The 14,859-nt window shown below is 41.5% G+C and overlaps 1 protein-coding gene across 1 annotated transcript in view; it reads left to right on the forward strand.

Moving 5' to 3' along the window:
• krt222 (keratin 222) overlaps window positions 1–11,879 on the forward strand; it is a 31,308-nt gene extending 19,429 nt beyond the window's left edge. The window contains exons 9-11 of the mRNA XM_079553412.1: window positions 6,592–6,815; window positions 6,958–7,060; window positions 11,379–11,879. Coding sequence (XP_079409538.1) covers window positions 6,592–6,815; window positions 6,958–7,060; window positions 11,379–11,592 — 541 coding nt within the window. The 3' untranslated portion in view covers window positions 11,593–11,879. The remainder of the gene's footprint in view (window positions 1–6,591; window positions 6,816–6,957; window positions 7,061–11,378) is intronic.
• The last annotated feature ends 2,980 nt before the right edge of the window (window positions 11,880–14,859 follow it).

Genomic DNA, 14,859 nt, shown 5'->3' on the forward strand with positions numbered 1-14,859 from the left:
ATATAAAACATTTTTGGAATTATTTCACCTTTTTTGTTTCCTACATAATGTCCATGTGTTCATTCATTACTTAATGTCTTCAATGAGTATCGCATAATAGCGTTGTAATACTAAAGAAGAGCCGATACATTAAAAGTGTTTCCAAACCGTATGCTAAACTTTTGAACTTAGCATCGAACGACTGAAAGACACGCAATCTATTGAAAAGTCTGTAACGACTAAACCTGACGCCTGTTTGACATCTGTTTTTTATGGAAATATGTTGCACTATTGACTTGTTTTTTACTGTAACACCTTTGCCAATGTAGGTTTATAATTACGTTTTACAGTGTAAGGAAACTTCATTTAGTTTTATGGGACAGACGCCTGCAGCCTTCTTCCCCAGCGATGATTTCATTCAGACTGTGACTTTTATAAATGTTACCGACACAAGGGCAGACGGGACGTGGCACCTGGTTCAGTGATTTGTTTGTTCTTCTTTGAAAGAGGAGGCCACGGAGCGGGACACGGGCCAACATTTAGATGAAAGTTGCAGATAGTAAATCAAGTTAAAATCATTTGGACGGCGTCGCTTGGTGTGACCTGGATGACTGAAACGACTCCTTGGCATGCAACATTTAGCTTTATTTACTGTGTGCATTTTTACACAATGTGGCTTTAAAAGAGAGCATTCTGATGGCCTATGATGTGTAATTCAGAGTAATTAAATATAGCATTATTTGAATTGTGTTTATCAGCATTGAGATTGTGTTACACTCGAAACGCAAGCTTTTAAGGAGAGATGGATGATGTGTTTCTATTTTTTTGTCGTGGGATGAAGACACTTTCCACAAATCCTTTTAATCTTCGATGACACTCATGGAAATCCCAAAACCGTGTCCTAACACATACACATTTTGTGTTGAAATATCACATTGTGTCTGCAATCTCAGCACCTCTGTCAGGGTGGTCCAGGCTTGTGTTTTTTCTAGCTTCTTTTTGAAAAGTTAGACTAGAGATAATGTATAATGGTGTTTATATGTTTAGGTTTCGGTGGCGCAAAACCTTAACTCAAACTATAATTTCTTGTGCACAACATGGTCTCAGGAATCTGGACTATTTTTCTGGGGTGTTGTTTAGTATGTGGCCTATGGAACAAAACCAAGATACATTTTTGATTGTTTTTTACCATTTGTTCGAAGTATGGCGTGAATGAATAAAGCACCAAACTGTAACTGCAAATGAGCATCTGGAAAAGGACTATATTGAAGGGATATTTCAGGATTTTTGACATAGGGCCTCATTCCCTAGATAACCAGAGTGTTCTGTTTCAGGAGATTTTTTATTTATTTATTATCCTTATATTTGAAGAGTTTAGTGGTGCTAGGCTAGTGCTAGGCTAGTGCATGTCTATGGTAACTAGTAGCCTGCATTAAAAACAGACTGACCCAAGCACAGAGCACCTGAGGCAAATCACTTATAGCACCAGACTAGCGATATAAATGTCTGTGTTGACTGAATCATTTTAACCATTTTGCATTTAAAATAGCTTATATTTGAGCAGCATCAGCTTCCTGGTTGTAAGCTACGCAGCGGCGGAGTGATCTGCGAGGTTACCGGATCTACAGTGGTTTGTTTACCTGCGACCAGCATTACTACACGTGGAATTCACAAAGGAGCTTTCTACAAATCAGATATGAAAACGTTTGGAGGACGACCCCATGATTTTTCAATGCAGGCTACTAGTTACCATAGACATGCGCTAGCCTAGCATTAGCCTAGCACCACTAAACTCTTCAAATAAAGGGACTGCATGAATGAAAAAAACAATGTATCTCCAGAAATCAACATATGTTAGGCCCTATGTCAAATATCCTGAAATGTCCCTCTAAGCCACTATTAAGTAAGTGTAACTAAGTTTCAACTAATATTTGCGCATTGTGGTGATCCTCCACAAAGTGCAGTAACTGTATAATACACAGCTCCGAGTTGTTTAATTCGCTTATGCTATGGTCCCACAAACGATTCATATGGGCCTGTTTTAGTCCTGGGCAGGAGTTATTTCACTTTTCAAGCTTTTTTACCTGAAGCTAGTTCCAGCTCAATTGTTTATCGTTACTATGAAAACTGCTGCAGTGGAGTGACATAGAATGTGATTTAACTTTCATTTTTGTAATGTTACAAAATTCTCACTGACCCTGGTATAAAGCCATGTAAAATGTATCAAACCAGCATCACATTTGCACATGGATATTTGTGCCCTTTAGCAAGACACTCCACCCACATTGCCTGTGGTTGTGGTGCGTGACTGAGTCATTGGTGGTGGTTGAAACGGGCATTGACACCAATTAAGCTACGCCTCTGCCAGTCTACACCAGGACAGCTGTGGCTACAACAGCACCACCACAAGTGCGGTTAGTGAATGAGTAATCGTCCACTCTAGAGATTTGTGAAGCGTGTGAATTGCAAAAGCCATTGTTAAACCAAATGCAATTCTAAACCAGAACTAAGCTACAGCTAATCTAGGACTACACCAGAACCAGAACACCATGTGACAAAATAGGAATCAAAATTACCTCCATAGACTAGATAGTCCAAAAGTCTGTGTATGGCCCTGGTTGTCATATCGGTTTACAATGTAGTCTCATGCTTTTGTTTATTGAATATGCAAATATTTTGAGGAATGATAAAGTTTTCTAGATCAGTGCTTTGTTTGGCTGGTTATACCATAAACATTAAACATCTTGTCTGAATTTCCTACTGGCCTGGATTGACCTGTTTATGGATTCAGTTGGAGATGTTTGTGGAGGAAATCTGGGAGCGTATGAGGGCAGGATTAGCATGTTTAGCCACAAAAGCAAAAACATAAATACCCTATACCTGGCATGTTGTGAGACCATTGTCATAGTATTGTGTAGTACCGTGTTATGTGGCCCAGAGACGTGTTACTGTTACTCATGCACAGTACAGTACCACATAAAACCATGATAGAAATATAAATCCACATGCAGGCTTTTCTAACAGATAGTAGGAGAAGCCATCTGTGTTGTTGTAGTAGCAGTTGTCGTCATAGTATTTGTAGTATACTGTAGACATTGTCATATCTGTTGTGTTATATACATCTCAATAATAAAGAATAACAGGTATTAGGTTTCACTACCCTAATGCTATATAATTGTGTCTCAATAAAAATAACATGGTTCATCTGAATCCAAATAGATACTTCAACTTCTGCCTTCAGGCCAACACAAGCAACGTCCTTTGTTGAATTGACCGCCCTCAGCACTCAATAAACCGAAAGATAAACACAGTAAAGGGTAATAATTACAAAGCTTCTCCCCGTCTTGTGGATACACTGTTTAAATGCTTGTAAAATAACACTAATGTGGAGGAATTTATTTACTTATCTATTGTCAACTATTATGTCATGACGTTGTTAGTGTCAGTACTGCACAGAGGTGGTCAGTAAACTAAGTGATTTTATTAAGTAATCTAATTAAGTACAGTTTTTGGATTTGAGTTCAGAACGTATTAATTGGGACAGAAGGTAGCGCGCACAGAAAAACATTTATAAGAACTCCTTTGCTGTTCTTGAAGATAAGATAAGATAAGATAAGATAAACCTTTATTGATCTCACAAAGGAGAAATTCACTTGTTACAGTCTGACAGCAGTGGGGATGAAGGCTTTGCGGTAGCGCTCCGTCCTGCACTGAGGATGTCTCAGTCTGCCACTGAGAGAGCTGCACAGCTCTTCTACAGTCCCGTGCAGTGGGTGGGAGGTATTGTCCATGATGGAGGTGAGCTTGGCTAACACCCTCCTGTCCCTCAGCTCCTCCACAGAGTCCAGTGGGCAGCCCAGGACGGAGCTGGCCCTCCTGACCAGCTTGTTCAGTCTGTTCTTGTCCCGCTCTGTGCTGCCCGGGGCCCAGCACACGGCAGCGTAGTGGAGAGCAGAGGCCACCACAGAGTCATAAAAAGTCCTGAGCAGAGGCCTGCTCACTCCGAACGACCTCAGTCTCCTCAGAAGGTGAAGGCGACTTTGGCCCTTCTTGTACAGGGCGTTGGTGTTGTGGGACCAGTCCAGTTTATTGTTGAGGTGAACACCCAGGTACTTGAAACTGTCCACCTCCTCAATGTCCTCCCCCTGGATGTTCAGCGGTGTGTGCGGTAGTGGCTTCCTCGTGAAGTCGATCACCACCATTGATGTGTTTCAAACAGCTTCTGCCAGTGCCCTATAAGCTTAAAATTCTGGTTCTAGCTTTCAGAGCCCTGCATGGTCAGGCTCCTTCTTACAGCAGTGATCTGATCCAGCCTTACACCCTGTGCAGGCTCTGAGGTCTGTGGATCAGAATCTGCTGAAGGTTTCACACACTCAATTTCAAACTAGAGGTGACCGACCCTTCCAGGCTGTTGCTTCGAGGTTTGAAATGATCTTCCCTCCTCTTTGTGCTCAATTGACTCTGTCGACACCTTCAACAGTGAACTTAAGACTCACTTATTTGTTCAGGCCTTTAATTAGCTACTTTTGGGCTGCTATGATTTTTTTTGCGTTGTCTTGGCCTTTTATTCGTGAGTTATTTCTGATTTTTTTTTTTTACTGTGTTGTGAAGCACTTTGTGGCTTTTGTCTGTCAACGGTGCTATACAAATAAAGATGACTTACTTACTTACTTTAAAGGGACTATACAGGGTTCAAAAAACATGTCCTAATGTGGAGAATGAGCTCAGACCTGTTCACCACAACTGCCTCGAAAGCTTAAAGGAATAGGCCACCGTTTTTACATTCTGAGATATGTTCTTACCTAACCGTAGTCGAGTTAATATATCCCCGTCTGGTTTTTCTCCGTGCGCGCTGTCACGCAAACGGAGCACATACGCAGCCTCTCCCACATGTCATATAGCTCCAAAAAAGCTCACGATAGAAGCTACCAAGCTCTTCCACGTGTTCCCTATTTAAATAAAGTTACGTGAAGCTTTTTCATGCGAAGTATATTTACACAGAAATGTAACATGTCGATTTTATAAGATGAAAAGGGGTACTATATTGTGAGGCGTAATGATACGAGGAGCAAAACGTCCGCGCAGTAACTCCTAAAGACTTCCCCCGCTCACTTCCGTCAATAGAAGCTGCGTGACTATAGAGAGAGCTCGCAGAGAACAGTTGAAGAAGCGTCGATAACTTGTGAACAATGCCTTTTACGTGCATCGTGCCGGGCTGTGATAACAAGCAGAAAGTATATAGTGTAGTAATGTTTCACGGATTTCCAACTCACCCCGGACGACGACACAGGACTCAGGACCTCGACCATGAGGTAGGAATGCGCGAGCACTTTCCGAAAATATATTTTCTGCTTGTTGTAAAAGGCTCTGTACAAGTCACGCAGCTTCTATTGACGGAAGTGAGCGGGGAAGTCTTTAGGAGTTACTGCGCGGACATTTTGCTCCTCGTATCATTACGCCTCACAATATAGTACCCCTTTTTATCTGCTTATAAATCGACATGCTACATTTCTGTGTAAATATACTTTGCATGAAAACACTTCACGTAACTTTATTTAAATAGGGAACACGTGGAAGAGCTTGGTAGCTTCTATCGTGAGCTTTTTTGTAGCTATATGACATGTGGAAGAGGCTGCGTATGTGCTCCGTTTGCGTCACAGAGCGCACTGAGAAAAAACAGACGGGGATATATTAACTCGACTAAGGTTAGGTAAGAACATATCTCAGTATGTAAAAACGGTGGCCTATTCCTTTAATATAGAGATTGCAGTTACACGTAAGACCTGAGATGGCAGTAGTGAGTATAAAATGACCAACTTGCATCTTGCTGCTTTTTAAGGTGATACCAAAGACAAATTTCTACCTTGGTGGACAATTAAGTAATACTTTCTACTCCAGCACATTTTGCAAATAAAGGTGTGGTAGAGTTGTGCTTACCTTGCCTGCAAGCCGAATTCTCACTATATTTGTAAACAAACACAGGAGAATCCACCTTGAACCGCATCCGCCTCAACGGCTTGGAACCAAACCAAAATTGGCCGGGGAAAACTAGTTAACAACGCGGTGGCAAGGACGAAAAATAAGAAAGTGTGGTAAATGGTGAATGGACTCAACTTATATAGCACTTTTCCACTTTCATCAGGCCCAAAAGCGCTTTACAGTAAGGAACCACTCACCCATTAACACTCTCTTTCATTGACCACTGCACACAGGCACTGGAGCAAGGGTGGGTGAAGTGTCCTGCCCAAGGACACAACGACCATGTGCACCTTCATGAGACTGTGTTATGCTGCAACACATAGCACAAACTCACATGACTGTTTTCAAAACTGAATATTGCATGGCTATATTGAATGGATTTGCAGTGTGCTTGATCCAAAAGTGCATCCTCTTCACTTTTCACAATTCAAGCCGGCTCTTGTCAGTGTAGGGTTGTGCATCATGTGCGCCCTGACAGATAAATGTGTTCAAAACAGTGAGATTATGAAGAGTGCTCTGACAAAAAAGAGAGGAAAGGTTTGGGGAACGGCGTGCAAACCATGAAATGTGTCCAAGATTTTGTCAAAAGAGTTGTACTTTTGTGATATTTGATTCTGATGGTTCTGCTTGCAGATACATGAGTCGAAAAGCCCCACCGATGTCCTTGCGCCTGTGGAAGTCCCCCGCGGCGGACTCGAAGGAGAGCGGCTCAGAAAACGGACTGAGTGACCTGGCCATAACTCCGGATGAGCCCAAGTCCGAGCCCTTACCCGAAATCCCCCCAATGCTGCCTCCCGACTGCGGCATCAAGCAACACTCCATACTGATCCGACAGCATAGCCTCATCATCCTCACCGGTAACAGACACTGACAGTTCCACAGTAGATGTAAAAATGCATGGTTGTATAGTTCTTGGTGTGAAAAAATCTACGATAGCAGACCCACTTGCATAACAACAGGCACAACTAATCACCATTCATCCTGGATATGTTTGTACAGAGCCCGAGCTGGATAAGGACCTGCCCATTTCCACAGTGAAAACCCAGGAGATTCTTCAGGGCAACGTGGTGCGTGAGAGTGCAGAAGGTCACGGCACCATTGAGTAAGTATCGATCTCTAGTTCCCCCATCGCCCTTTTGTCAGCACCTCCGTCCCGCTCTGATATGTAGGCACTTTCAACGAGCAAGCGCCAACAGCTTCTCTTTAGTGCAGCTTACATGAAGGGACTTTTTATCGAGGTGATTTCTTCTTACACAGGGAAATTTACAAAGATATTGGAGGTGCACAAGGGCACCCTTCAGCATAGTAGAGAGGTTGTTATGCTTTTTGCTGGTATGGGGTAATAATCTTAAATACATCTTTGTCTTCACCCTTTGTTGGTTCGATAACGCCATATTGATCTAAAACAACTGAAACAAAAATGTCCAGTCGTGCCACTTTTTGATATTCACACAATCTCCACGTTAGCCCCTCCCACCCCCTCCTCTTGCTCTCCTTGGCTGTTAAACAGACAAAACTGTGGCTGTAGTGAAGCGATGGCAAGTGTTTTTTCTTCATGATGAGAGGATGCAGCTTAGCAAGAGACCGAGAGGTGAGGATTTACAATGGGGGAAAAAACTATTTGGCCGAAATCCAATAGAAAGTCTAAGGGGAACTGACTAAATACTTTTTTTCCCCACTGTAGTTACGTAGGATCTCAGGAGAAGCTGTTTGGTAGCTGCTGCCGCGATGCTGAGAATGAGAATAGGAATTGTGAAGATTAAAAGATGACTCAAAGGTGCGCAAGGGGCTCGAAACACAGCTCCAGGCATGTTTTTGATGAGAGAACAACATTGAAACTAGGTATGCACCGTCTGATATATTGGATATCGGAGCTGATGCTGGAAAAATATGATATAGGGTCCATCCATCCATCCATCCATCCATCCATTTTCTTCCAATTTTCCGTTGCCAGGTCGTGGGGGCAGCTGTTGGAGCTGCCCAAATCACATTGCACCAGCCCCTTATGGCTCCTCCTGCAGGTGGTGGGTCCACGGAAGGACGGCCTCATGATTCTACCCGGGCCTGTTGGTCTCTCATAAGAGGCTTTTGAACCGCTCTTTGTCTGCCCCGTCACCTAGGACCCGTTTGACATGGGAGACCCTACCAACAGAGCCCCCAGGATCATTCGGGGACTCAAACCCCTCCGGCACATTAAGGTGGCGGTTCCAGGAGGGGATAATGTAGGGTATCGATTCCAAATATCCAATGCCTGTTTAGGCTCTATACATTTTAAAAACACTTTCACCAACTAAATTTAGTTGGTAAATATGGGCATGCTATACCTTATTTGAAGGTCTGAATTTGGAGTTTTAACCTCTTAACCCCCGCCTTAACCAAGTGTATTTTCTCCAGTTCAGCATTACCCAAATCTAATGGCTTCTCGACTGGAGAGCAACAGTGCAACGCCTCATTTGAAAGCTAAGGCCTAAGCGTTTTTGTCACGTTTTTTGAAGCATTTTTGTGGGGGTGTTTTTTTTTTTTTTCATCTTTCTTCTTCACCACATTTTTGTCACTTTTCTGTAGTATTATTGCTGCTTTTCAGGCATACTTTTATCTGTCTTTCATTGCTTCTTTGTGGCTTTTTTTGTCACTTTTTTGTGGCTTTTTTTTGTTGCTTTTTCCTCCTCGTTTTCATTTCTATTTTGAAGATTTTTTTCAAGAAGCTTTTAGATTCTGGTGAAGCCAAACTGGAGGAAATGTGCTCGGTTCAGGCGGGGGTTAGGAGGATAAACCAGGTACTCAAACCCCCAGTATCGGTATCTGAAGTAAAAATGAATAAATAAATAAGCTGGATTGGTGCAAAACTCTTAAGAAGTTGATTTTGCATAGTACCTCCGCTTTAAAGTTAGTAATGACAGCCGGCGCCTGATCCTGTTGTCTTCTTCTGTGAGGCCATCCAAATGTCATCCGAGCCCTTTTGATCAACACACCAAATATGCTGTTGTGGCTGTTACTGTAAAAGTGCTTGCTCAACATAATATGCACTTCTGACACTTTGTAATTACCTCTCATTATGAAAGCATGTTTTACCTCTGCCATTAGAGCCGTAATGACACCAAATAGTTCTGTCCGCACCTCAGAGACGTCGAGTCGAGGAGACAAGAAGATTCACCTTTGCGTGTCATGTTGCCTTTGGACTCGAAGTTGAGAGCACAATTCCCACGCGTTGTTCTGTGATCGCGCTGAATGGGAATTTTCCTCCTGTGTCGCTCGCTGTTTGATGTGGAGAGAGCGCGGCGTTCAGGGCGCGGCGTCTGTTTTTATTTGACAAGACAATCCTTTGTTCGTTATACAGGTGTTACAAGCCGCGTAACCTTTGTGATCACCACGTCGTGTTTTCTTTAATGTCTGGTTTGTACCGTGTTATCATGCGAAGAGCTGGGTGGATATCAAGAGCATTGCTGAATAAAAACGACCCTTTACTTGGAGCACATAGGTGTTAAATTATAAGTTGTCGTCCAAAAGCATTCGGGACTTTCCTGGCGCATTTCTAACATCCCGATTCTTCGCAGGGATACGTTTATAAGCACGTCTCACAGCTTTTAGGAAGGAATAACGATATAATTAGATGCACAGCAAATTCACTTACTTCACTTAAAAAAAAAACACATTTATTCTTGCGGCTTGACACTAGATTAAATCCTATGTGCTCAGACAGATGGAGGGTTTCATCTGTGAGTTTGGGATCATTAATTCACATAACTGCGGTTCTTTGGTGCCCTCTGTTGTACATTACATTATACGTGACGAGGGCTGGGTACCGTTACTTTTTTTCCGATACCGGTGGTTTAAAGCTGCATTATGCAACTTTTTAATGCAAAAAAAAAAAGAGTTGATATTTGTGTGTATTAGTGACCCGGTGGCTGTTGAAGTGGTTGCCATGGCGCCTTTACTTTCCATCACAATCTCTGAGATGCTCCAGGATCAATTGTTTGGAAGGTTTTCACTGCAGACGGACCCTCTCACCAGAAAACCTACAAAACAGAGTTGTAGAGACCACTGTGTCGGAAAGTAAAGGCGCCATGGCAGCCACTCAAACAGCCGCTGGGTCATACACACACTAATGATCAACTTTTTTTTGTCGCAAAAAAAGTTGCATAGTGCACCTTTAATGATACTTGATTTTCGATACCGATACCTGAACGATACTTTTATCGATACCTATACTAAAATATTTCTCATATAGAACCATCAAACAGAGTAATATATTTTTTATTTCGGTTTAGGTTTATTAAATTTGACATAGCAGGAAAGAACAAAATGTTTAACCTGAAATGTGTCAATTATAATAGAATAAAAACAGCAATATACGAAAAAATAAATAAAAACATCTATAAAACAGATTTGTAAAACAATGTTAAAGCTCGAGGAATAAAAGACATTTCATGTTTTTTTGTGTTGCTCTTTTTATAAGGTCTGCATAAGGTCTGCATAAGGTCTTTGGTGCCTGAGCTGGTGGGGGCCTGAGTTATGAAGGTGTGGTTTATTTGGTTGGGACAGTGCATATTAATGAACATACACGAGTCTCATGCTTGTAAACATGCCACGCCTTGGGCTAAGTTCCATCCGACGTCCCCCGGGTGCACTCTCAAACACACTCTCATTCATCCTGGCCTATTGTACATGTTTTTAGTGGTAGGGGAAACCGGAGTACCCGAAGGAGACACGGGGGGAACATGCAAACTCCACACAGAAAGGCCCCATCCAGGTGGGAATCGAACCTGGGACCTTCTGGCTGTGAAGCAAGAGCACTAACCGCTGTACTACCGTGCCAATTAATGTTAATTTATTTATTTTCCTTCCATTGAATTTCTTTTACATTTATATAATTTATTTGAGGTGAAACAACCAAAAAACGCCATTTTAACTACAAAAGGGCAGAAAAAACACATTCCAATTCTTCCCTCATTAAAAAAAAAAATGCCCCCACATTTTTACACTTTTTTTCTTTCCATCTTATCTCAATCTTGCTCATTTTTTCTTCCACTTTTTCAACTTTTCCTCCATTTTTTCCACATTCTTAACATTTTTTTCCTCCCTTGTGTTTCACCTTTTTTTGTCTTTTAAATGTAAATCTAATAATTATTATTATTTTCAGCACCTGCTTTCAATACTTTCAATTTTAAACTTTTATTTCTTTTACCTAACCTTTTTTCCCGAGACTGCACTGGTATCGTTTAACGGTGCCCAGCCCTTCATGTGACCTGACCTTGTTAAAACATTGGTTCTTTGCAAACAATAGGACACACTTATTGTCTTGCCACCGGTTAGATACAACTGTAATATCCGACGTGTTCAAATACACGTTTTATGCTGCGAGATACTGACAAAAGTTTAATGACTGTTTGCTAAACTTATTTAAAAATGTCTCGTTACAGAACAGAAAAGATCGACAAAGTGATCAAGCAGTGGGAGGGCTCTTTCTTCAGAGGAAACCCGAAGCTGAGGAAGAAGTCCGTGTCCCTGCGCTTCGACCTGCACATGGCCATGGCGGACGAGGGGTGCGCTCAGACCAAACAGGACAGCCTCCCGGACGTGGAGGTGCGCCTCATCATGAAGAGGTCCCGCAGCATCGCCTCCATCACACAGTAACACAGCGGGACGCACTGTTACAGCTGTTCATAGCGCAAAGGGTACTTTAAAGGGGAGATAATATGCTATGCTTGAACTTTTAAACAAGTTAGAATGTTTTTTTCCTGCTTCAAAAACACACCTGGACGAGGATTTTGTTTCTTTCACGGTGTTTAAATGACCTCATCATAGAACACTTGCTGTATATAGCGATTTCTAGACCGTCAACATTGCTTGTTTACAGCATAGTTGTGCAAAGTGAGGCCCATGTTCCAGACTTTGTCCAGGGAGCGCTGTCTAGTTTGATTCAATTGAGCACTAAACAGATATTCAGTCGTTGACCACAATCCCACAGGACAGTCAGTTGCTTTAAAGATTGGTGAATGATTAATGGGTGCCACGTTCTGGTTGTTTGTCTGTTGTGGTTGCAGCTGATCACGGCTCTACGCGGCATTTGCAACCTCGGTAGAAGTATCACAAGTTTTGAATTGTTTCTGCACGTTCACCTCGCGTCGTTTTGCCTTTATAACATGGAGCATCTAACTCGCAGCATCATGTTTGTGCCTGGCCTCTACTTTAGCCACTCCCCACTATTGCCAGCAGAGGGCAGTAGACATCTTATTCCGATCATTCTCTGTGAGCTAAAGAGGTCCAATTGGGCTTTAAATTCGCATTCTTTTAAGTTATAATACATCTTTTGTTTGTATTTGTTTAGTTTGTGTGAACAGGGACAATGCACATTAATCAAAGTTCCTGTAAATGTGCCAGTTTTAGCAATAAACCCAGTTTTTAATAGTCGCTCCTGGGCCAGACGTAGATTGTCAGCAGCAAACACTACGCAATAACAACAACAATCATCATAATCACGGTGGGACAGCGGTTAGTGCTCGTGCTTCACAGCTAGAAGGTTCGGGTTCTATTCCCACCAGGGACGAGGCCTTTCTGTGTGGAGTTTGCATGTTCTCCCCGTGTCTGTGTAGGTTTCCTTCGAGTGCTTTGGTTTCCCCAACCACTAAAACATGTAGGTTACAATAGGTTAATCCTCTGGCCAGGTGTTTCTGACCATTAGCCTAGTTCCACATCATGGATTTGGGTCCCCGATCTCACTGCTCCGAAAGGTTGCCCCAGCGGCATTGAGGATGGGTCAAATGCAAAAATATTCAACCAATTCATTAATAGGATCTCACATGCAACCTACAGCAACATTCAGCACAAGCACTACACATAAGTGCACCATAAACAACTACACATGAAATACCAATTCAATTTGAAAAAGTCCTATTAAAGCATATTGTGTCTCCTTAAGTACATTGTGTTCTTACCAGACCGTGTTAATATCATGTAAGGCTTTTCTTCTTCAATTAATTATTATTTTTGTTTTGAAATTTAAGCTTATATTTCTAATGTTAGTGAGTAAGTTAGTGGAGTTTATTTATAAACTTAACACTGGGTCCTTTTTCTTGCATTACTTGCATTAAAAGCTTGTGTGTAAGGAATACAAGAGGAAGATACGTAATGTAAGGTAATGTTCACGCTTCCTTCATAGTTGACCTGAATGTGGGTTCATTCTGAGCTAAATTTGCCTTCAAAGTTGTGGGACTAGAAATATGGAAGTGACTGCTGGACAAAAGGGCATCTCCCAGACTCCGGCTCTTATAGGACGTTGATCACGGTCATAAAGTTTTGCTTGATCTATGAATGTGTTGGTGTATGTTGGTCCTTTTTTGAATGACTCCAGTATTTCTGCAAACAATTTGATGGCACAAAGAAGAAAGTTACTGATGCCAACGATGAAGGTGTAAACCATAGATTAAACTGCTTTGCACTGAGGGGACTCGCTAGATTCTCCGCATTTCATCCAATTCTCATGGTGTAACAATCTGTGTCAGGCATGTTCTTCCTTTTAAAACAAAAATCAATGCGAAGAAGAATTGGGGACAAGGTCAAGGAGTTGTTTTTGTCATTTCTATTAGGGAAGCACAATATATCACCAAGTTACACATACAGTATTATATATACCGGTGTAACAAGCAAGAGTAAACCCCCGATCTGGACTATACCCGGGGTTAAAGGGGCCTAGGCTATTTTATACCCCGGGTTTAATCTGGGAGGGGTTAATGCAAGTAATGCAAGGGGTTAATCTGGCCTGTTACACCGGCAGTATCTGGTGATGTAATATATTGGAAGAAGTCACTCTGGTTTTACAAAATCACTGAGGTCTTCCATCTGACACAGTTATATTTTCTCTAAATCTTGATTTAATACAATTTGATGACAGTTATCAAACTTTTTTCTCATATTGTGTAGCATTAATATCATTCTGACAGGTCTTGAAGGAATTGCCGAGCATTTAAGGAGCCCCTTGCAGTAAAAACTCTAGCACTGAGTAGAGTAGAATAAAGTTCACACTGATTATTTAAAGACAGAGGGCTTTGTCAATGCTTAGTGATTTACAAAAATATGATTCAATAGACTACTATATTGTAACTATTTTATGATACATTTTATTTTCTTTAAACTGCTCACTGTGAATAGCGAGTGAGAGCCTGAATGTGTCTCAGAGAATGTAGATACCTGTGTTAACCAGTAGAGGGCAGTATGTGTAAATAGTTAACAGGGCTGCGTGTTCTCCAGCTTTGGTTACACAACAAGATAAGCTTTTATTTATAACTTTGAGTTGGCATCAAAGAAAAGAAGAGCGTCGTGTATTGCATTTGGTGCCAAAAAGAGTATTTAAAAGAATAATATATACAGTATCTATCTATGCAGTTCTGTGCCTGGTTTTGCTTTGCTTCATGAAGCTTATGAATTTGGGAGCTCTGTGACTTCAGAATAAAGACTTTTGCTTTTATCTAACAATTTATCACTTAAGATTAAATAAAGTCTATGCCTAATATACCTGCATTTCATGTGTCCGTTTTGTACCATTTTTATAATCTGACATCAACAAGGTTCTGGTTCTGCTCACTCTTCAGGGTCACCAACATGGATTTAAGAACTCTGCAAAAACACATCAGTAATCTTAACTCCGGTGCTTGAGTTTGGGCCACCATGGGAAGACCTGACAAGAAAACCTGCCTTCTCATGATTATCAGTTATCAAGTTTTTAATTTGGTCAATATTTGGCCTTCCACGTACCACTAGGCCTAGATCAAAACCAAATTATGACAAAATCATGTTTATTTGAGCAGCTGAAATTCTGCTCAAAAGGAGTGGGCCGAGGCAAAAGCTTATAAACGCCCACCCCGAATCATTACAATAAAAATGTACATAATGATTGAATAAACC

Source organism: Gobius niger (assembly GCF_951799975.1).
Source record: "Gobius niger genome assembly, chromosome: 3".
Lineage (NCBI taxonomy): Eukaryota > Metazoa > Chordata > Actinopteri > Gobiiformes > Gobiidae > Gobius > Gobius niger.